The following is a 21,669-nucleotide window of genomic DNA, read 5'->3' on the forward strand; positions in this document are numbered from 1 at the left end:
TTGTTCTAGTTTCCACACCCTTGAGAAATGGGGCAGCATTTTGAATGAATTTGAGACTAAAAAGGAGCAAACCTGGGACAGTTTTGGCTGGACATCTTTCACATGACCATTTGATGACATGTTATTAAATGTTCAATAGCTTTGTCACAGTTTCCATGAGAAACTGAGCACATATGACTTAGTAGCTAAGTTTTGCTCCAACTTTTTAGATGTGCTGAAGCTCAGACCTGGTCTTGTCTATATGTATGAGCAAACCTCCCAGGAGCTAAAAGTGGGACCAAGGCTAGCACAAACCCTATGAATCCAGACAGCTGAATTTCACGTGGCTTTATATGTGACACTAGTGTTACAGCTCAACAGCTCTGCAACACTGTATGTCAGGCAGAGAGGGGGAGAGTGTGAGCGCTACTGATCTACTGTCACGCATTTACGTTCAAACATATGGAAACATTCCCCTTTATGCCCTGTAAGCTTAATAAAAGTATTTTGGGAAATGAAAAGCTGAGAAGTAAATAAAAGCTCCTACTTTCTCCTGGACAACAAACAAGAGGGACAAGCGTACAAGCAAGATTTCACGAGGATGCAAACGTGTTGAGGAAACAGCTGGGTTAAGGGCTATAGATACCTACATGGCACAGAGCTCTGAGGGAAGGTTAAACTGATGAACTAGTGATTTCCCTGCTGGTTCCTTGTGTACACCACTTAGGGGACTGATAGCACTCCCAAGGGTACCTTGGGCAGGTTGACATACCTCTGTCCCTCTTGGTGGACAGAAGCCATGTGTAAGCTTCTCCCAGGAGGCACTTTCCACTGCCACAACCCTATATGTTGAGTACACACTTCTGGGTCCAAAGTAGTAGCTTGGTTTGATTCTCCTTTGCAAAGCAGTGCTCTTCCCTCATGTCACAAAGCTTGAGGTTTTCCCTCAGCCCTCTGGGGATTCTGGTGATGGCACTGTGTTTGGTGACTGAGATTTCCCTCAGGGAACTTTTTTTAATCTCATCTAATCAAATCGAAAAAGTTACAAGTAACAACTAGGTCTGGAACAAAGATCCCAACTCATAGAGGATTTATTGACAGTACCTTTGAAAGTACTGTTTAATATGCAGGGTAAACAAATTAAAAATCCCAGCTTGTGGTCCAAGGGCATTCACAAATTAGAAATGACCCCCTGCCTGCTCTGAGAGTGCTAATGATGTAAAAGCTGAGAGGAGCTGAAGCCTCTCGGGAGAAGCAAGTGGGTCAGAGGGGTTTTTGTTGAATGTACCAATCTGTTTGGCTTTGACAGGCTCTTTGTCTAACTTGGGAGATGACAAAAGGAGCTGAGCTGTCTGGCAAAGGTGGGGATGTCTGTCTACATGGAGCCATAAGCTTTATGTGTTTGTCATTTTCTATTCACTTAGCTGTTGGTACCTCTTGGCTGCCTGAGACCAGGGAAAACACTCCCTATTGCCTGCAGCTATGGGGAGAGAGAAGCAGCAGCCTGAGTCAGTATCAGTGTGTGACACATGAGGGAGCTTAAGTCACAAATCCAGTAACTCCTTGTTGCTTCACACCTTTTTTAATCACAATGGTTGTCTCTAATACAGAGCAGAGAAAGCAAAAAGTCATCCTGTGCACTCACATTTCACTCAAGGGCTGTCATGGAGAGCAGACTGCAAATGGTGGCAGCACTGGTATCAGCTCTAGTAATGCATTGGCGTGGTCTGGAGGCTGAGCTGGGTGTCCTGGTGCTGCCAAGGACCATGCGTAGGAGCTTGTCTTCTCTCCAACACACACTAACCCTTGTCCTCCAAACCACACTGCTTCTCAGGAAAGGCTATTGTGTCCTTTTTTTTTGTACACCCGGGCTATTTTGGGGATTCTTATATCTTGCGCAAGAAGGCAAATCCCTGTCCCCAAGGATGCATGGACGATTTTCCTTGACTCTATCAAAAAATTTGAGCGAAGTTCCAGCTCCGCTGAAATAAAAGAAGATGTGCCATCAACTGCAGATAATGCTAAGAATGATACCCAGATGCATCTGCAGGTAGATACCCACAGAAATCCAGATGAATGTCTAGGAAGTGCAGATAGGGGAGCCTGGCCATTCTTTGGCTGGTGTATGAAGGAAAAAGATGAATTTCTCTCATCCTCCTCCTTTGTTTCTCTTGAATTCTCACTTGGATCTGGAACTGATCCAGCTAAGATAACATATGGGCGTAACTACCGCTACAACAAAAAAGGACATGGTGGTTCCAATCCCATTTTCTCAAAGTAGCACTTGCACAAATGGCAATGAATAAAATTGTTCAACAATGAACTCTGGTTTTAAAAGCTGCTGCTGGAGAATGCCTGACTGGCAGTGTAGCCGGTTGGCTGGTTAGTGGCAGAGCTGCTTCAGCTGCTTTGGAAGCCTGCACGTTTCAAAAGCTGTTTCTGTTTTTTGGCTGCTTAGAACTCCCTGAAGATGCATTTTCCAGAGGCACTGACCACCAACAGCTTTTGGCAGCCCTCCTTTGGTGGGCAGTGCTCAGAACTTCTGAAAGTGGTCCTAAGGCCTGGCACCCCAGACCAAAACATCCCGTAACGTGTTCATTTAAGATGGAAGCTACTGAGCTTTGTTATGGCAAGGTTCACTAGTATTTAGAGCCTCGGTAGCACTTGATAGGAGACATGTCTAACTGTTGAACAAGTCTTGAGCAGGGAAGAACAAGAGATTAACCAAAGATTTCCCTTTTTAAGCTCTTAATTGAGTGAGTCCTTGCCAATTCTCTTTCACCTCCTCCCTTTCCCTAGCTCATGACCAGGAGGTTCCCCTTGAGCCTGCCAGGGTGCTGAACATAGTCAATTCTTCTGGGCCACAGCATCACCTCATTTGGATCTGCCCAAGAGCACCACTCCTTCTCCACCAGTTCTGAAGGTCCTCAGAGGCAGAAGAGAAGCTATGGGCCTGGTATTTCCCCATTCCCTCACAACGTGACAGGAGCCGTGGCTAGCCACAGGGCAGGAACATGTGAGTTTTGTCCCCTAATTCTTTCACTTAGGCTGAGGATGCCCATCTGTGGTTCTTTGTCAAGAAGCAGCTCATGTCTGTAAAAAGCAATAACTGATCTTTTTGACTCTTTGGCTGCATGCTGCACAACAAAATGGTAAAACCATCTGACTCAGAACACAGGCACCCACAAATGTTCCTTGATGGTTTTAATATAAGTATTATCATTTGAACTGGGTTACACTTTACTGTGACTGGGTTCCCACAGCTGAAGCAGGAGCCATGTTATCTTCTGGTGAATTCAGGATATGTAAGACCACCAAAGCAGCTGATCAATGCTTTTTAGAAACTTGTGTTCAGCTGAGATATGAGCTTTAATATTTATAATCTAGGCTCAGCAGTCCTCAGAGCCTACATTTCAGTCATCTCAGAAGTTAAGTTTTTACTTACATGGATTCCCTCCAGTATAACCCTCTCACAAAATTTCACATGGTGTCTGGTAGACACCATCCTCTGATTCCTTATTTAACTGAAGAGGAATAGTGAGATGAGGTGAGACTATGATACTGGGCTTGTGCTCTTACAAGGCTGTGGACAAAAGAGGAGGTATAAAGAGGCGTGCAAGCTCACAGAATTAGTAGTAAAGAGGTGAGGAAGTAGAGCCTATCTGCTGAGATGGAGAGCAAGAGTATATCTGGGAAAGAGCAAAAAAAATGTGGAAGTACAGGAAAGTATAGGAAAGTACAGGACAGTACTTAGTTGCTCACTTTGCTGACTTGACTGGGAATGAACAGATTAGCCATTGAAATCCGGCAGAAAAAGCCACACCATAATCCCTGTGGTTAGACAAATTCAAGTCAGACAAATTTCAAGATATTTTTCAACATTTTTAAACAGTGAAGTGAACCAAGTTCTGGAGTAGCTTGGCCTCATACATGCCAGCTTGTGTCACATGAGATGCCTACATGGAGAGTGGCTGCCTTAATAAGGACTTGCTGCAGCTTGCATGGAAGCTTGCTATAGAAATGATCGGGTGAAATTTTCTGGTCTGTGTTATGTGGAAGGTGAGAAACATTACAGCCCCTTCTGGCTTAAAATTTATTTCTGAAGAGATAGGGTCTTGTGGAACAACATCTGGGAGGAAAGAAGAAGAAATGTTTAGAAAGGACTGAAAGCCTATTAAAATATCCTGCAAGCCAGGACACCATGGAGATCAATGCTCGAGTCAAGGAAGCAGTACTGAAGAAGAGATAGCCTGGCCTGGTGTTGTTATCAACACAGCCTGTCCTACTCTATCAGGAAAGCAGGAGAGGAGAATGAGGAGTGCAATTCTGAAGATCCCCGTTCAGTCATGGGAACTGATTCTCCTGAAATGTTGCTTTTACACCAGCTTTGTTCTTTTGACCAAGGCTCCTGGTCTCATTGGTCACACGTCTTAACTGTCTTTGTGCCCTTTTTTCACCCTTCTTGTCATGAAAGAGCCATGTAAGAGAACAGGCTCTTGGGACTCGTTTGCACACTAAGCAGAAGATTGCAGCCCAGATGCAGCTTCTGCCTCTACTTGCTCTGGAAAACAACCAAGGCAAGTTTCATTCTGGAGGAGGTGAGGAAAGCCAGCCCAGCGGCAGGACGAATGAGACAGCCTGTTAGCTGGCACTCAGACACACTATACTACACCATCCAGACTCTTCTGCCACAAAATTAGTCTTGAGAGCAACACTTTTAAGCTTCCAGCTGTACATCATGCAAGGATTTACGAGATCAAGGCCAAAGAAAATGGAGCCCTCTCCTGACGTAACCTTACTCATTACTTGAAGGGGGAATTTGTATGAACTGTCTTTTTGTGGCATTTCAGCAGTTTCATATGGAGAAAGGAGTTAGAATTAGAAAACCATTTTATTTAATGACATAGTATGAATTAACATAGTAATATTTTTTAACCATCGTATGCGTAGAAAAGAACTGTTCCCTAGCTAATCTTCTAAATCATTATGGCTCATCAATTATAATTTTTGTTTGAACTTATTATGTAAAGTTGAATGACATTTTATTTCAAACTGTGCAGACTGAAATGTGGAAGAAAAAACTTCAGTGTAGGTGCTCATGTAACCTACACTCCAATGTATTTCTTAGCTGGAGTGCTGGACTTTACTGGTCAGATCAGGTATCACCTTTTATGACTACGCCTTTACTCTTTAAGATATTTAGTTGCCTGCTTCCCAGTAACTTGATTGGAGTAAATTAATGGAATCTTTTCAAGGATGTGGCTTTATTCTATTGCTCTGAGTGGGAAGATTTCTTTTGAATAATGCAAAGGGCATGCTACATGAAATACAGTTGCCAGCATGAGGCCCACATAGTGTTCAGGCAACATACTTAAAAACATACTTCCCTTTCAATATTTTGGTGATGCAATTCACATAATGCACACTGGAAATGTGTTGGAAATAATTTGCTAGCCTGGGCCTTGGCAAATAAATGGTGAAATTTCCCCATCACCTCCGCCATCAGTTCAGAGATCAGAGCAAGGTATATGCATCTTCTATTCCCAGTTAGTTGTATGGCTGAGGCCTGAGGCCAGCCCAGTGCACCAAGTCAGGAACATAGGCAGGGACTTCTGAAGGCAACAACTGCCTCTGCCCCTACAGGCCCTTTCCGAGGCTGCCCATGTGCCATTGCATAGCCCCTTAGGGGCTTTTCCCACTGCAACCTTGCTTTTGATCAAAAAAACTTCCTTCTTCTAGTGTCTCCATGACACACTAGAAAGAGATGTTCTCCTCTTTCCACTTGTCTTTGGTTGAGCTGAGTTTCTGGTGTCATCTTTTGTGATCAGCCTTGGGGTTAAACTGACTGCTCCCTGCTCACATATGGGTGTGAATTAATGTTTTCTGCCTGAAGGACCAGGCTCGCATGTAACACAGTGAGTCAGGTCTCGCCATCATCCTGTATGTTGGCCTTTATAAACCCCTATCTGTACTAGAAGTATCTCACCATTGCAGTTGCATAGATTAGCTGCACAGTCAGATCGCACTGCCAATGTATTCATATGATTAGGAACTGAGTGTCACCCCAAGGGAATTAAACAATTAACAGTAGAGGACATTTAACAACTTCTTTGGCAAGACCCCAGAGGACACCAAGAAGTGACTCGTCCTCTCATTGTGGTGCCTTAATGTGATGTAGACACTGAAGGCTTGTGCTGTAGCCACCAGAGTATTCGCTACAGCTAAGGCAGTGAGGCTTTTTCCATTTTGGACCTCTTGTGCAAAACTTTATTGTGAGCTGCTACACTTTACCTCTTAAGAGGAATTTTTTGTAAGGGCAAAAGAATCTCAATCATTTCTGTGTTAGGGCAGAAGAGAATACTCTGTGACCATACTTACTGCGAAGGAGGACAGGCTATGAAAATTACGTCTATGCTTAACACTTAACCGTAACTACACCTAAATGCCACTAGAGAACACAGGATGAAAAAAAGTGATCAACAAATAGGAGGCCAGCTATACAGAAGTATGTCACATGCACAGTAAAACAATCTAAAAAGGGTTATTTATAAGTCTTTGTGCACAAACATACATGGCTTTGTTTCATAATCCCTTTAAATTCAAAGATTTTTTTTTCATTTGTCCAGTCCAAAGCCCAGTGATACCACCTGCAAGTCACCAGTACATTAGTCCCTAAAATATAGTGAAGTGACTTTTCAGATAGACTGTTGAGAGTTTTAGGGCTGAAATACAACAGGACAGATGAAAGTTTGAACTTTCCCTGTGTGTCTCCTGGCTACCCACAGTTTTACACTGACACAGCAGTTTGGGTTTGGTTGCTTTAGGAAGTGTCATTGATGATACTCTAAAGTACACTCTGAAAGGTATACAGGGCAGCGTGTAGGTTGTTTTTTATTTATGACCCATTACATACCAATGTATTTTAAGCAGTAATTTAAATTAGCTCTGTTTGCTTTATTAAATATGATTACTCTATATTTGTGCTGCTGTATCCCACTGGAATCCTAAAGAGGGATAAAGATTCCATTTGTCTGAGTGCTGCACAAATACAAACAAAAATGATCCACCTTTCAAAGAGGTTATAATTCAAATACAATCAAAGAGACTGAAAGGAGATGCAGATGGGGCAACCCATGGTGCATCTGATTAGGTGACAGTTTCGGTCAGTGCAAAGGACAACTTGCAGCACAAGAGCCCACTGGTTTCTAAGGAATTTTTTGGTTTTGTTGCAAAGGACAGTTGGAAGAAGGGATTCGAGATGAGGCAGTGAGGTTTTTTTGGTGGGGACTCCTCCCACACGTTCAATGCAGTGTGGGTGAAAGTGCACAGTTGTTCACCAGCAAAGTAGTAACTGGGCATGAGATGGCTGAAGGGGGAAAAAACCACTACAAGAGCAACACTAGACCTCAGCCTTTGAACCATGAGGCTGATAGGGAAAGAAATGCTTCAGCAGGCAGCAACTCAAATGAAGAGCTACCTGGGGTAGTCTGAGTCAATCTCTGTGGGAGTCGTTCCTCCTCTGGTGAATGAGGGAGCTGAAGATGAACTATCAGCACCCTCAGCAGCCAAACAGGGTGCCTAAGTTAGGAGATGCAAGATGGGCTCTTTGCAAGGGTCTACCTGTTACTCCTGGAAGAAAACAGATATCCCACCAGAATCACTTTGATTTCATTTAGCCATAATAGCAGATTCTGCCTGGATTTAACCATGACCCAGCATCAGTTAATACCCATGTGTTGTAAATTATTAGTCATAACTGGATTTACACTTTTCTCATAAAGCTGTTGAAATGTAATTAATTTTACCGTAATTTTGATCTTTAAAATTTGAACGGTATCTTTTATTAAATAGCTGTTGCAGGACATCATCATCTTATGGACTTTAATATCTGGAATGTAGTATAATTTACATGATTCCATTAAATATCTATCAGATTTCAAGCCGGTTTGAGGCTACTGCATTTGAATTACCAAAACATATACAAATTAGAAACTTTTTTAAAAAGAAAAAGATTAGAGTACAGCTTTAATTTCTTTGTTCAAATCTACCATGAGGGTGAAGAAAATTTGTTTTAAACAAAAGAATCAGATCCAATCCTTATGAAAACAAATGATTCAGAAAAACAAGGTTATAATGCCACCTGGGGGCTTCTATTGCCATCACACTTCACTTAAGGTCAGAGCAGCTTGCGACTTGTACTATCAGATAAAAAAAAAATAGGTTGCTCCAGTTTCTTCACAAAGTACAGCTAGACTTTTAGGAACTCATGAAGGTGTTACTCCGTTTTATGGCCCCTGCTTCCTTAGTCCTTCAGCAAGAGTACAATAAAGAAATGGGCACTGAAGAAGCAAACTAATTTGTTTTGCAAGGGAAACATAGCATTATGGCTCTACATAGGATATTCTGCTTCTTTTCATAAAAAAAAAAAAGTAAACCAAACACAAGATACACAAAAGAAAGCATATTTACAATATATAGTAGAAAACATGAGATTATATCAGCCATATGACAGAGAAGGCCTCAGACTTTGTGGAAGCAGAAAAGTGATCAATCAAGCATAAATAAACTGTGTGATGCAGCAAATCAAAACATTAAAACCGGAAATATACAAACCATATTTCTAATCCATTAAATTAGTATTGTCTTTACTTGAATTTAAATTAGGAGATTGTGAACCCAGTGTGTCAAAAGTGAGAACTGACCCAAATCTTTTCCAGAAATTACAAATTAATCCAAATTCTTGCTGTTAGAAACATGTGGGTAACCTCTCCTCACTATTAGTATTCATCTGCGGTTTTGGTGAACTTTTATAATTCAGACCAGACAGAATAAATTCATATACATTTTGTACACTTAGATATTAAATCTAAAGCCAAGGGGAGAGAGGTGATCCCATTTCCTTGAGAATTTTATCAAGTCACCATTTAGTTTTCCCTCAGTCAGGAGCAATGCAGTACCCTTCTCCACTTCTCCCGACTCTCTTGAAATTCTCCATCAAGGGGCAGATGGGAGCACTGCACTACCCGACTCCATCTCAGTTTATATGATGACCTGCATCACAGTCATAAGATCCTAAAGCACTCATGTACCTACTGCTGGATCCTTCCGTTGAGTGAGCTGCTCCAGGACCAAAGACTTGGGAATGTGTCTGCCCTTGTGGCAAGGTGGACCATGAAGGATGTCTGTCTCTAGGGGCAGAGTTACTGTGTGTTTGCCCACATCATGGATCGTTTGATGAAGAAAGACAGCATGCAAAGGGGATCCCTTATAACTGGGCAACACATGAATATCTAATGTGACTTCAGGGGTAGCTGAAGCCATTGACTGGAAGGAGGTGACAAAGCCTTTTCTTGTAGCCTCTAAAATCTGATAAAATGTAAAATTATTTATTTGCATTTATGAATCTGAATCCATGCACTTCTTTGGCCCATGGGCCACTCCAGCAACTCTTGATGGAAGCAGCCAATCCCTTCTCCCACTCTCAGAGACAACATGTGACTGGTACTGCAGAGCGCCTCTCAGGATACGTAGAGTCAAGTTAATTACCACCCATGGCTGAACTTCCATTCCCTCACAAGTTCCTAAAGGAGTTTAGATCCAGGCTCAGTTAAATCAAGTTAATATCCCAGGTCTCTAGTGCAACCTGGACTCAAGCCAGGAGGGGGAACTCAACGTGCTCAGGTGGTACTGCTGGATGACCTCCTGCCCCCTTCTAAACGTCTGTATGCTGGTGGTCAGATGTGAGATAGATGATGATGTAACACAATGCATCAAATCCTTGAAGGAATGCCCTCTGTTTGCCCTGGTGGCATGTTGCAGGTCTACCACAGTGACTCTGAGCTGATGAGAGCCACAGGGCTGCTTTTTTTGTCAGTGCTTTTAATCACTTTCAGTCACCAAGTGAGCTGGTTAGACAGCGTGGCCTCAAGCACCAGAACGATGCAAGTGACACTTAGCTGTGTTACCCCCATCACCCAGGGCCACAACGTACCTCTGAGAGGGCCCACAGATTGAAAAGGATAACTTCTTTGCAGGAATAATGGATGCCTGAGCATTCATATCACTCACCTGACCTGGGGAATGCAAGGTTAGCCATTTCCCAAGGGGATGAATTAAACCACCATTGAATATAAGGAACAGCAGAACAGATTTTTAAGGCATGTACGTTGGTCATGGAGGAGTATAACTTATGCTTGTGCATTGAAATATCATCTGTTGGCTGGACTACTCTGCTTCTAACTCTGTTTCTTTAATATGTAAATTGTTTTGTACTGTGTTTGATCCTGGAAGAATGTGAAATCCTCGCAGGTGCTTTTCAACTGATATATTTATTAGACATAAGGGAAAATATTGTCTGGATTAGGCATGGATTTTGAAATTGAATCACAACTAACTATATCTCAAAGTTATATAGCCTGATTTAGAGAAGTCACCTTTAAAATAACATTTTCTAGTACCTTCTTTGTAAAAAGCTCTCCAGCTATGTCTTAAAATAAAACTTACTGTAAGCTGTTTATTTTTTCCTAGCTACTGTCTTCGATGAAGACAATCTATAGAAAAATTTGAATTGGGTAAGTTGAGGAACCTGTAACAGGCTTCAGCAATTTGTAAACAGAAAAGCAACACAGTGCATTAATCAGCTTTTCTCTCTCTTATATGAAACTAAATTCTGACATACATATATGTTAGCTACACAGATCTATACCTGTGTGGTTTGTATATGTGTGTATACATACAGATACGTATGCATACATATATGCAAGTTCATGCAGCAAACAAATTGGTCCATTTGTTTGAGTGTCTTGATGCCTATAGTAAGCGCATTATGCAGTTTAGCAATAGGACTGCAGATGACTGTGCAAAAAGATTCTTATTGTTAATGATTACTTCAGGGATAACATGATGGGAAAATGAGAATGACATACATGACTGTGACACAAGAGTGACAGCATTTGGAGGAAAGTTTCAAATCCTAAGCATGCAAACCCCATGGTACTGCTGGACAGTGCTTTCACCATGTGAAGCTCACAGGAACACTGATCTCACCAGCCTAACAAGGTGACTGTAAAATTGCTGTTTCTGAAGACTCAGGGTTTTTAGAAGTTTACGTTCATGTGTTTGGTTGATGCAATGAGAGCAGTCAGGTGGGAGGTACACAATTAACGTGACATATTAGATATGTTAGTTAAGAGTGGCAGATGTAACCCAGTGACAGATTCTATGCCTAATCACTACAGCAGAGGCCAGCACCTCACTGGGGCAAGTTAAAAGGGAAGCTGTTATGCTAGAAGTTAGAAAGAAAAAGTATTCCTCCATTCAACCACAAAAGCCTGGGGACAAGAAATGTTTGTGGAAGAGAGTCTCCTTTTGCAAGTGTAATCATAATGTGCTGCAAAATTCCTGCAGCGACAGTTATCCTTAAATTGACCCATCATTTCCATATTGTTTAAGAGCCTTAACACAACACTTTGCCATGGCCAATGGTTGACAGCAACCATTATTTCAGAAGACACTGCACCTCAGCCTGGCAATTGCAATGCTGTGGCGAATTGCACTCTTTATCTAGACGTCATGACAAACGCAGCACCTGTACAAACTAAATTTGGAAAAAGAGAAGTTGTTTCTGCTTCCAGAAACCGTACAGCATATTAAATGTTTGGAATAACAAAAATGGTTTTTAGGATTACAAGAATTTAAAAAATAATTATATAGAAATTCATACAACATACAGAGGTAGAAAAATGCAAAATGGAATAAATAAGCTGGAAGCAGAGCACGTTGTTAATTTAAAGAAGGAATTCAAAGATGCTCAGAAGCAGAGTTTTTAAGTCATGTCTAACAAGACAAAAGGCATTCTCCTGAAGTCCACCTGTGGTGGGTTGACCCTTGCTGCATGCCAGGTGCCCACCAAGCTGCGCTGTCACTGCCATCCTCAGCTGGACAGGGGAGAGAAAACATAGCAAAGACTTGTGGGTCAAGGTAAGAACAGAGAGATCACTCACCAGTTACCATCACAGGCACACGGACTTGGCTTAAGGAAATTAATTTGTGACCAAACAAATCAGAGCAGGGTAATGTGAAGTAAAAATCAAATCTTAAAACACCTTCTCCCCACCTCTCTTCCTGGGCTCAACTTTGGCCCTGATTTTCTCTGCCTCCTCCTGCGTTGGTGGGGGTGGGGAATGGGGGTTGTAGTCAGTTCATAAACACATTGTCTCTGCTGCTCCTTCCTTCTCACGCTCTTCCCCTGACCCAGTGTGGGGACCCTCCCACAGGAGACCATCCTCCTTGAATTTCTCCAACATGAATCCTTGAATTACACATGAAACTGTAATGTGCAGTCCTTTAGGAACAGACTGCTCCAGCGTGGGTCCCCCATAGGGTCACAAGTCCTGCCAGCAAACCTGCTCCAGCATGGGCTGCTCTGTCTCCATGGATCCACAGGTGGTTCTGCCAGGACTGTACTCCAGTGTGGGCTCTCCACAGGGTCACAGCTTCCTTTGGGTGCATCTGTCTGCTCCAGCGTGGGGTCCTCCATGGCCTGCAGGTGGATATCTGCTCCACCATTAACCTCCATGGGCTGCAGGGGCACAGGCTGCCTCACCATGGTCTTCACCCCAGTCTGCAGGGGAATCTCTACTGTGGTGCCCGAAGCACCTCCTTCCCCTCCTTCTTCATGGTCTTGGTGTCTGCAGAGTTGTTGCTCTCACAGTCTCACTCCTCTCTGTGGCTGCAGTTACACAGGTTTTTCTCCCCCTTTCTTAAATATATTATCCCAGAAGTGCTACCACGGTTGCTGATGGGCTTAGCCTTGGCCAGAGGTGGGTCTGACTTGGAGCCGGCTGGCACTGGCTCTGTCACACACAGGGAAATCTTCGGGTATTTTCTCACAGAAGCCATCTCTGAAGCCTCTGTGCCACCAAGACCTTGCCACACAAACCCAATACACCATCAAAGTCATGCAAGGCTCCATGTTCACCATGTAGGAACCTGGTTCATTGTCAGCTCCTGCTTTGAAGAATGCATTCCAGCATGGTCTTTACAAACACCTACAGTACAATACCTACAGTCTCCAGATGCTGCCATGAAGGTCAAAGCTCTGTATTTATCTACAAAGATGCTTTTTGGCATAGTAGCACACTACATTTTTTCTATGCTGGTTCTTCCAGATGTGTGAGTTTTGATACAGCAGGATAGAAGGAGTGGGATATTAAAGTAAGGATGTATGACAGGAAAGGAGAGGTAAAGTCAAGCAGTGTATTTTCCTCACTGCATTAAAGAAGAAGTAAGGTCCTTACTCATGTTGCTAACCTGAGTAAGCAGCATTCCCTGTCCCTGCATCTGGTGTAGCAAGCACTCTTCCACCTCTTTTTCGTTTTTGTAGGTATCACTGTGGATAGTGTGTTTGAGGATTACAGGTCATACAACTGGTGAGTTGCATGACCTTCCAATAAATGAAAAGCAACAAAATGAGTAAACACTTGTCAGTTTAGAGAAGGTATCAAATTATTTAGGGACACTGCCAAAGACCGGATCGATGATGACAAAGTATTACCACAGAAACGCTGGAAGATGTATCTGGATGCACAAAGTGAGCCCACCAGCTGTGCCCTTAGTCTGTAGGAATGGCACCTCTGAGCTGGGAATGTAGCATGATTGAATCAACATGGAAAAGTAGGAGTAATGCTAAATTAGGAGTAAACATCTCCTTTAGAACTGGTTTATGGCTGTCCTCAACTTTAGTTTGCTGAGAAGCTGCAAAGAATTCACAGTAGTTAACAAACGGCAATACTCAGGTTGCATGCCACCAATACTTGTCAAAGTTAAGTCACTGCAGCGGCCTTCCATCCCAGGCCTAGGGTGTGCCCTATGCTTTCTCACACAGGTCCGTCACTACAGAAGTTCAGGTTTTAGCAAACCACCATTACCTCCTGCCCTGTGGGAAATCTCAGGAATGTCTCATGATACCCTGTGGTGCTGATTACCTGAAACAGTGTGGGCAAAAGTCAACCGGGCAAGTGAAATGTGGAGATTCAGATGCACAGCGCAGTGCTGGTGGGACATGTTTATACGCGTGAGGGGTTTCCTTGTTACCTGTGTCTGCTCAGGAACGGGTGTTGTGTGGCCTTTTGGGTTGGGTTTTGTGATCTTGCCCCACGTGCACCTAAAATTCAAAAGACCTGGCAAGATCACTCACCAAGGACCGAGGAGGAGTGGGACTGTGCGTTGTCCAGGCCACTGTCCGGCCCCACGCTGACATGCTTTGAGGGCTGCCTGTCTGTACAGCGTTTGTACTCGCCCCAGCACGGCCATCGCAGGCCCAAAGGGGGCTCGGTGAAGGAGAATGGAAACTGCCATTGCCATGGGAAGTCTTTAAAGTACTGAAAACTTTGGTGGTCGCTTACTTCAGACAACAGGTAAGATGGTCACGATAAAACAGTAATAATTATTCTTTCGTTGTAGCGTAAATTTCCTCAGAAATTGGAAGACAGCAACTAAAAAGCTACCAAATGCTTTATTTGTCTGTGAACCGGAACTAACACGCTTGTCATTCCGCAGAATTTCCCCCTCATCAAATCAGGGCCGGCCCGAGGCGCCGCCTCACGGCTCGCGCCACGGCGCCCCCCGGCTCCCGCCGCCGGCTCGGCCCCCGCTCGGCGATCGATTGCTCAGGCCCGCCTCGGCCCCGCCCCCTGGAGGGCCGGTCTCCGCGGAGCTCGCCTCGGCAGGCCGCTCCCGCAGCGGGAGCTCTGGCCGCGTCGTCCCGCCGAGCCGCCGGCGCAGCGGGCGCTGAGGGACGGTCCCTCTGCCGTACCAGCCGCCCGTGGCGCGAGGGGGGCGCGGACAGGTGCTGCTGCCCATGCTGCGGTGGCTGATCGGTGGCGGCCGGGAGCCGCAGGGCCTGGCGGAGGTACGGCGGCGGCGGGCGTGGCGGAAGCGGGCAGAGCAGCTGGCGGCGGGGGGCGGGGCCCGGAGGAGCCTGGGGCGGGGCGGGGAGCGCTGTCCCTTCGGCCCGGGGCCGCTGGCGGGGCTGCTCGTGGGGGCAGCCGCTCTGGCGGAGAGCGGCGCCGGTAGGGGACCCCCCCGGGGAGTTTTTTGGGGGGAGCGCTGGGAGGAGGGGGCGCTGGGCGGTGACCTTCCCGTCGGGGTGTGCCCGCCGTCCGCTGGTAGCGCGGCCCGGCGCCGGGCTCTGCTGAGCAGGGGCCCGTCGGGGCTGGCGCGCAGCCTGTGAGGCCTTCGGGGTGTGCGAAAGGGTAGCGAGCTTCGCTGAAGAGAGGGAGGGGAGGGGAGGGGAGGGGAGTGAACCCCCCCAAAGCACGAGGCGGATTCCCTGGGCTGAGCTGCCCAGGCGCTGGAGGACGGGGAGCCGTCTCTGTCGGGGCGCCCCGGCGTCCTGCGCCGCCCTCCCCGCGGGGGGGTTGTGCTCCTTAGCTTGCTAGCAAGCCGGGTCGGTAAGGTGAATTGTAGGCAGTAGTGTATTGTTTGTGTGGCCCGGCTGTAGTTTGTAGTAGTCTTGTAGCATTTTTCCATACTTTCTCATCTGTAAAATAAACTAGGCCTACGCTGATGTCCTTTCCTTTGCCTTTCTGGGAAAAAGAGTTTTACCAGATTTGAGGGAGAGATTGTTGGAATTTTCTTTTCTCTAAGACCCTACTGAAATTCCCAGCCTGGGTGTAACAAGAGTTAACACTGTCGCTGGGCTCCTTGCACACAGTGCTTTGTGATTTAGACACGTATGAGGAAGTAATTATTTTTCAGCTGCTGTCATGACAATATCATGCTTTTTTTCAAACGCCAGTAGTTACTTTGGTGGACATTTGAGTCTATACTGATTTAGAATGATGATGTCTGGGAATGCCTCTGAACTTTGTCATCAGTCAAAATGTTGTTTGTGTTGCAGTTATAATTAGCAGGTTCATGTGCAGTTGCTTTTAAAGCAAGATGGGAAATACACAACAGCTTTCTAAGATGTGCTAGGAAACTACGCTGGTGTGTGTTCTTCTTCAAAGTTTAAACTCTGGCTATGGTTTAGTTATATTGTGATTTAATAAAGCATGAGTCAAGGTGTAATACAGTTCTTCCATTGCCATTTGTAGCTTGGTTAAACCTGATCCACAGGACCTGTGTTCCCATCGCTACCACTGATTTACTGAAAGATAGTGATAGTTTCTCTTTCTGAATAACAAATATTGATAAGGGTTAGATAGTCCCTAAACTATTTTTGTTCCCTTTCCCTGCATAATGTGATACTGATTAATCTAAAGATCATCTCCATAACATTAATTCTCTCCTGTACCCTTCCTAAATAGAGAAGGAAGCCCATAGTAGTGCATGGGGTATGGACTTAAGGAGCTGTTTCATGTGCTATGGCTGCAGCCGGTCATGAAAAGACTAGATGTATTAGTGACATTGCACTGAGTGAATAGAGAAAGCCTCTGGCAAAGCTGCCCTAAAGTTATTAAATGTAAATTTCTCCCTACCCACTTCTTTTTTTTACTATGGAATTGAAAATCATTTAGACTTAAGCTCATGAATCTCTCCAGTTGATGTCATGGTGTGTATCTTAAGCAGGGTGGCTCTGGGAATGGGAGCAGTCCAACTGCAGTAGAATTATGGTCAGCATAAGCTAATGTATCATGCTCTGTGATACATATGTATGTCTGTATACTCTTGTATCCATAGTTTTGGTGAATGGCTTCAGAAAATCACACTTTTAAATGCTTCACATCCTGGGGGGTTATAAGTTGTTCTGAAGCTGAGATGACTCTTGCAGTTTTTTTACTATTATTGTAGTGACGCTTACAGGTCCTACATAAAAACATGCAAGTTGGGAATGGATTCCTCTAGCATCAGCATCTAGCTTTCTCTTCTAGAAATTTGGTGTTGCCACAAGAGAGTTCAATCAATAATTTATACAAAAATAGATTTCTTCAGAGAAAGAATGGATATGTAACCCAACACTCTGGTAAATATTAATGAAGATCTGAAGAAAGCATAGCTTGTTGTGTGAGTACTGGGGGAAAACCTGTTATTTTGTTGTTTATAGTAGTTCATCAGCACTCTACCTTTCAGTGTTCACAGGCATTCGTAGATTTAAGAAAAAGTAGTATTAGACACATTGTTCAAAAGAAGTAATGCTGTCTTGTACTGAGTAGGGAGCAGCAACAGAATATATAATTGGGATGTTTGTGTTACAAATTCTGGCTTTTTCAAAGTGGTGTTATAATTATTTTGTGAATGTATTTTCTGTTGGTAAGCAAAAATGGAAGTCTGCTGACTACAGTATTACTAATCGCATCCAGTGATGCTGAGATTTGCTTAGCATTTTTAGAACTCAGTTGTTGGTTTTTTTTTTTAAGGAATGTTTTGATTAACTTTTGACAGCTGAACTCCAAGTTTCCATATTTGTACAACTTTTTGTTATAACCATGCAGACACTGCTTGCGTTATTTTAAATGGGAACTGCTATTCTCACATAATTACATAAAATGAGGAACAGTTGCTTCATGCAATGCATCAGATAGCACAAAACCAAGATAAAATCACAAGAACTAGCATTTTGACAACCTCTTCATTTTAAAAATAAACACAGATTTCTTTCCCTTTTTATTAACTTTGTCATTCTTAACTTCTGAGGGATAGGATCATAGTACCAATATGGAAGAAATAGAAAATAATTGATTATTCCTGCAGGAAAATGTTGACATTTCTGATGATAACCTGTGTCTTTCACACAGGATTACCTGTCATGTATGCTGCATTTGGCACAGTGTTCAGTAATTACTGTTTCACAGTGTAGGTTCTGTTGAAGTCCTCAAAGATGAGACAGTGCTGGAAGTAAGATGATGTTGACTGTCCTGTAAAGTAAATCTTGAAGGAGGAGAGTCCTGTCTCTGAGCTACTACTGAGCTATTTAGTTGTTTCAGAATGTGGAAGACCTTAAATACAAAAAAGTTGTCTTCTGTTGAAACAAATTGATGATTGAGAGTAGCAGAACTGTCCTGCTCTGAAACTGCAGTCTTATGCAATATTTTACTGACCCTGCCTAGTGATTTGCTTGCTCTGAGTGATTGATTGTTCTTTTAATTAATAGTCTAGTTGGGGGTAATTGCAGATGCTGTTCTGTGAAATGATTGATGATTCTGTATGTTTAAGTGGGTTGCTTTGGTATTTTGTGAATGGAGTCACAATGGATGATTTGTATATTATGTGACATAACAGCATTTTTTCTTATTTATTTTAAAAATGTCATCTTTATATAGGATTTTAAAATTGAATGGCAGATGAAAGATACTAGAGGTTCACAGACCTTTCAGAAGAGGTGTAATGTAATGAAAAACTGAATGTATGGTGCATTGAGTCATGCAGCTGGCTCCACATGACAGCTCATGACTAAACTGGGTTTTCATCTTGGTGTGTCAGGGATTAAAGCAGTACAAAATGTTTTTGTTAAAACAGAAAATACTATATTATAATTTTAAATACATGCTATAGAAAGATATTATTTACTTCAAATAATAAGAAATTATCTTTTGTAATGATTTTCATTAAGACAAAATGGTATTTCAGAAACTTAACTTCAAATACATTCAAATGTGAGTCTATATGTAGACTGTTAGACATTACAAAGACCTGATCAAAATAATTATGTCAGAAAAAAATAAATGCCATTCCTTTTTTGTTAATTTTAGAAATCATCTGTACAGACAATTGGTGAAGATCAAATACAGAATCCTTACACGGAGCTCCTTGTATTGAAAGGTCATCAAGATATAGTACGATTTCTAGTGCAAATAGATGACTGCAGGTATGAAAACACATTTCAAATTGTTTCACAGCATCCTTGGAAATACTTCAGAGAATATTTATGAAAATGTAGTAATATTTATAATCCTCTCTTTTTCTTTTTTTATGGGGGAGGGTAGGAAAAGCCTGGAGTTAAAAAAGGCAAGGGATGAACACTCCCTTTTCATGTTATGTTACTACATCTTTTGGCTTCTTTTGCAAGTTACACTTTTATGAGAAAATTATGGTGATGGAGATATGCTTCTTGGTACAAATTAATTTGTTTGAAAGAAATGCCTTTAGCTAATTCATCCCCTCCTTTTCAGGCTGCTCCTGGGTTGAATGTTCCCTTCTGTACGTGCATACACACACTTTCTCTCAGGACAATATGCAGTAGTGTCTCCTCCTGTTCTGAGTGGATATATGTGTTGTATGTTTTTGTATTGAAGACAGCTGTTATTTCACCTTTTGGTTTTACAAAAGAATGTAATGGTCTCCTACAGATACACTGTAGCAAATGAATGGGACATTGTCAACAATATTGAATGTTGCTGTTCCTTGCTTTCCAGTCTTTTGTTACAGTTTCTTCTGAAACTGTAGTGCTTAATTCAGTTGAGGTTTGGGTAATGCACTTTTTTCTGAACTTCTCAAAATTGGAAATTTTCACCCTTTATTCGGAATGACTGCTTAGTAAAATTCAACATATGCCTAATCTCTGCATTACAGATCTCTGATTTGATCTTGTTCATCTTGCTGTCCTTTGAAACCTGACGGTTCCTTTGTTTCTTTCTTCCAGTGTTTAGCTTCATGCACTTTTTTTATAATTCCCTGACAATCTTTATCTGTTCTGTTCTTAGTTCCTTGTAGCTAGGTCCAACTTCATTGTGAACTCTGAGGACAGAGTTATCTAAAAACTGTAAAACTGATTATGAAGCACAGATGAAACCACTACATTTACCATTGTCACTTTAGAAGTGTGACTGAGAGAATGAATGATGATAGTTTTATGTTCTGATCAGGTTTCTGTCCTATCTTTGTCCAAATTAGCCTTGCATGTTCTCTAATTTAACTTAATCCTCCAAGAGGGGAAATACTTATTTGTCTTAAAAGCCAGGTTGTGAAGCCCTTAGTCAGTAATAAGTGTAATGACTCTTGGCTGATATGGAGAATTACTTAGAAAACCTTTAGAACTAAGAGCAGAAGTGATAGGCAGGAGTCTCTGTTAAGGAGGTTTAGTAATTTATATCTCTTATGGGTTAGGCACAGAAGGGGATTTTTAATATATTTATCAATACACTACACAATGTTTACGTGGGTGAGCATTTGGCTTATATCCTTGCAGTATGCAGCAGGTATTTTGTGAAGGAGGGTTCTCTCCTTCCCCAGGTACATTGATCAGGCAGGTGGTCTCTTCCAAATTTGAATGCCCACAGAATGCTTTCTTCTAATAATTTTGTAAGTGTATGTATATATCTGTGTATATATATATATAAAAAAATTTCACAGAAGACTCCATGGAGAATTTTTAGCTTGTCAGTTTTCATTCTTAATGTCATATTCATATATATCTATATCTATCATAGAAACATTATGTGCATTACCATAAAATTTATTTTTCTGTGTTATAGTAATCTACCAGAAGACTCATAAAAATGGAAGAATCTCATGGGATTTTTTCCAGTCCTTTTCTTTTCCCAAAGAAGTTACTAAAATAACCTTTCCTCAAAGTACATTTTTCCCCAAACACGTAACGCAATGAATATGATCAGTCTTCATAGAAATACCAGAGTATACTTAGATTGTACACACTGTCTGATGCAAAAAAATCTTTCACCATTTTGGGCTTCATTGTATGATAGGAGGTAAATTATTGAAATTAAGCTGATGATGAGTGTAAGACTAAAGCCTGGATGGCCGCATTGAAGATAGGTTATGAAATAGCGTATGGGTAAGGAGTATGTTATTTAGCTCATTAATATTCTCAGAGTTTGAGGAGTTTAATAGCTTCACTGGACAGTAATTCTAAGGTTTTATTTATCAAGAATAAGGTAGTTTCTGGACTGTTAAGCAGCTGATAATATTTTTCAGTTGATTCTTTTCAGTAAAATTAGTATTGTTACTCAGCTTCTGAAATGTTTTTATTTAGTTTCTATAGCTATTCCATTGTGTGCTTTTTGTCAGCTATTGTAAGCCAAGTTTCACGCTTCAGGTCTTTAGATAGTATCATCTTATTGAGAATTTTGCAGAAGGATTTTCTTGCTTTCTCAGTGGCTCAGCTAAAACCAGTGAGTGGAAAATTTTCTTGGATTGGTTTTTTAAGATACTAAATAAATCCTGTATAAATGTAACAGAAAGCTGTTTGGTTTTTTTTTTTTCCTTCTTCTCTCTTGTACTTTTTGGACACGAATTAAGGGTTATATTGATTGGAAGATCACTAAAAAAGGCTAAGCCTCACCAAGAGTTTTCCAGAAAATGGACTGAAATAAAATTACATGTTATACTCTAGCATTTGACACCTTAAACTAAACAGTTAGTAAAACATTTTAAGAGTAGCTTTTTTTTTGTTGCTCATTTGCCCATTCCTTGCTTCTTCAGGAACTTGGCAAGGTTATAGACCAGGGGTCCTCAAACTACGGCCCACGGGCCAGATACGGCCCCCCCGGGTCCTCAATCTGGCCCCTGGTATTTACAGACCCCCCCACCCCCCCCAGCCCACTGGGGGTTGGGGGGAAACCAAGCAGCCGCAGATGACTGCCTGCCACTCCAACCATGCACCAGCCCCCTGTTTAAAAAGTTTGAGGACCCCTGTTATAAATGATGGTGATCATGACTGGGAAAGAATCAGGTGACCCATGGGTCTGCACCTTGGTGAGCAGGATGTAACTGTAGGATAACTGACTCTAC

General features: G+C 42.5%; 1 protein-coding gene across 6 annotated transcripts in view; it reads left to right on the top strand.

Annotated features, from left to right (window-relative positions):
* Positions 1-6,670: 6,670 nt before the first annotated feature.
* The window catches only part of WDR41 (WD repeat domain 41), a 55,354-nt gene continuing 40,355 nt past the window's right edge, over positions 6,671-21,669 (top strand). For 2 of the 6 annotated variants that reach the window (XM_080373296.1, XM_080373295.1), the window contains exons 1-2: positions 6,676-14,890; positions 18,672-18,787. In XM_080373296.1, coding sequence (XP_080229422.1) covers positions 14,840-14,890; positions 18,672-18,787 — 167 coding nt within the window. In that variant the 5' untranslated portion in view covers positions 6,676-14,839. Of the gene's footprint in view, positions 14,891-18,671; positions 18,788-21,669 lie in introns of all 6 variants that reach the window. The other 4 variants (XM_080373298.1, XM_080373299.1, XM_080373297.1 and 1 more) reach the window with 4 other exon arrangements.

This window comes from Falco punctatus (genome assembly GCF_963210335.1).
Source record: "Falco punctatus genome assembly, chromosome: Z".
Lineage (NCBI taxonomy): Eukaryota > Metazoa > Chordata > Aves > Falconiformes > Falconidae > Falco > Falco punctatus.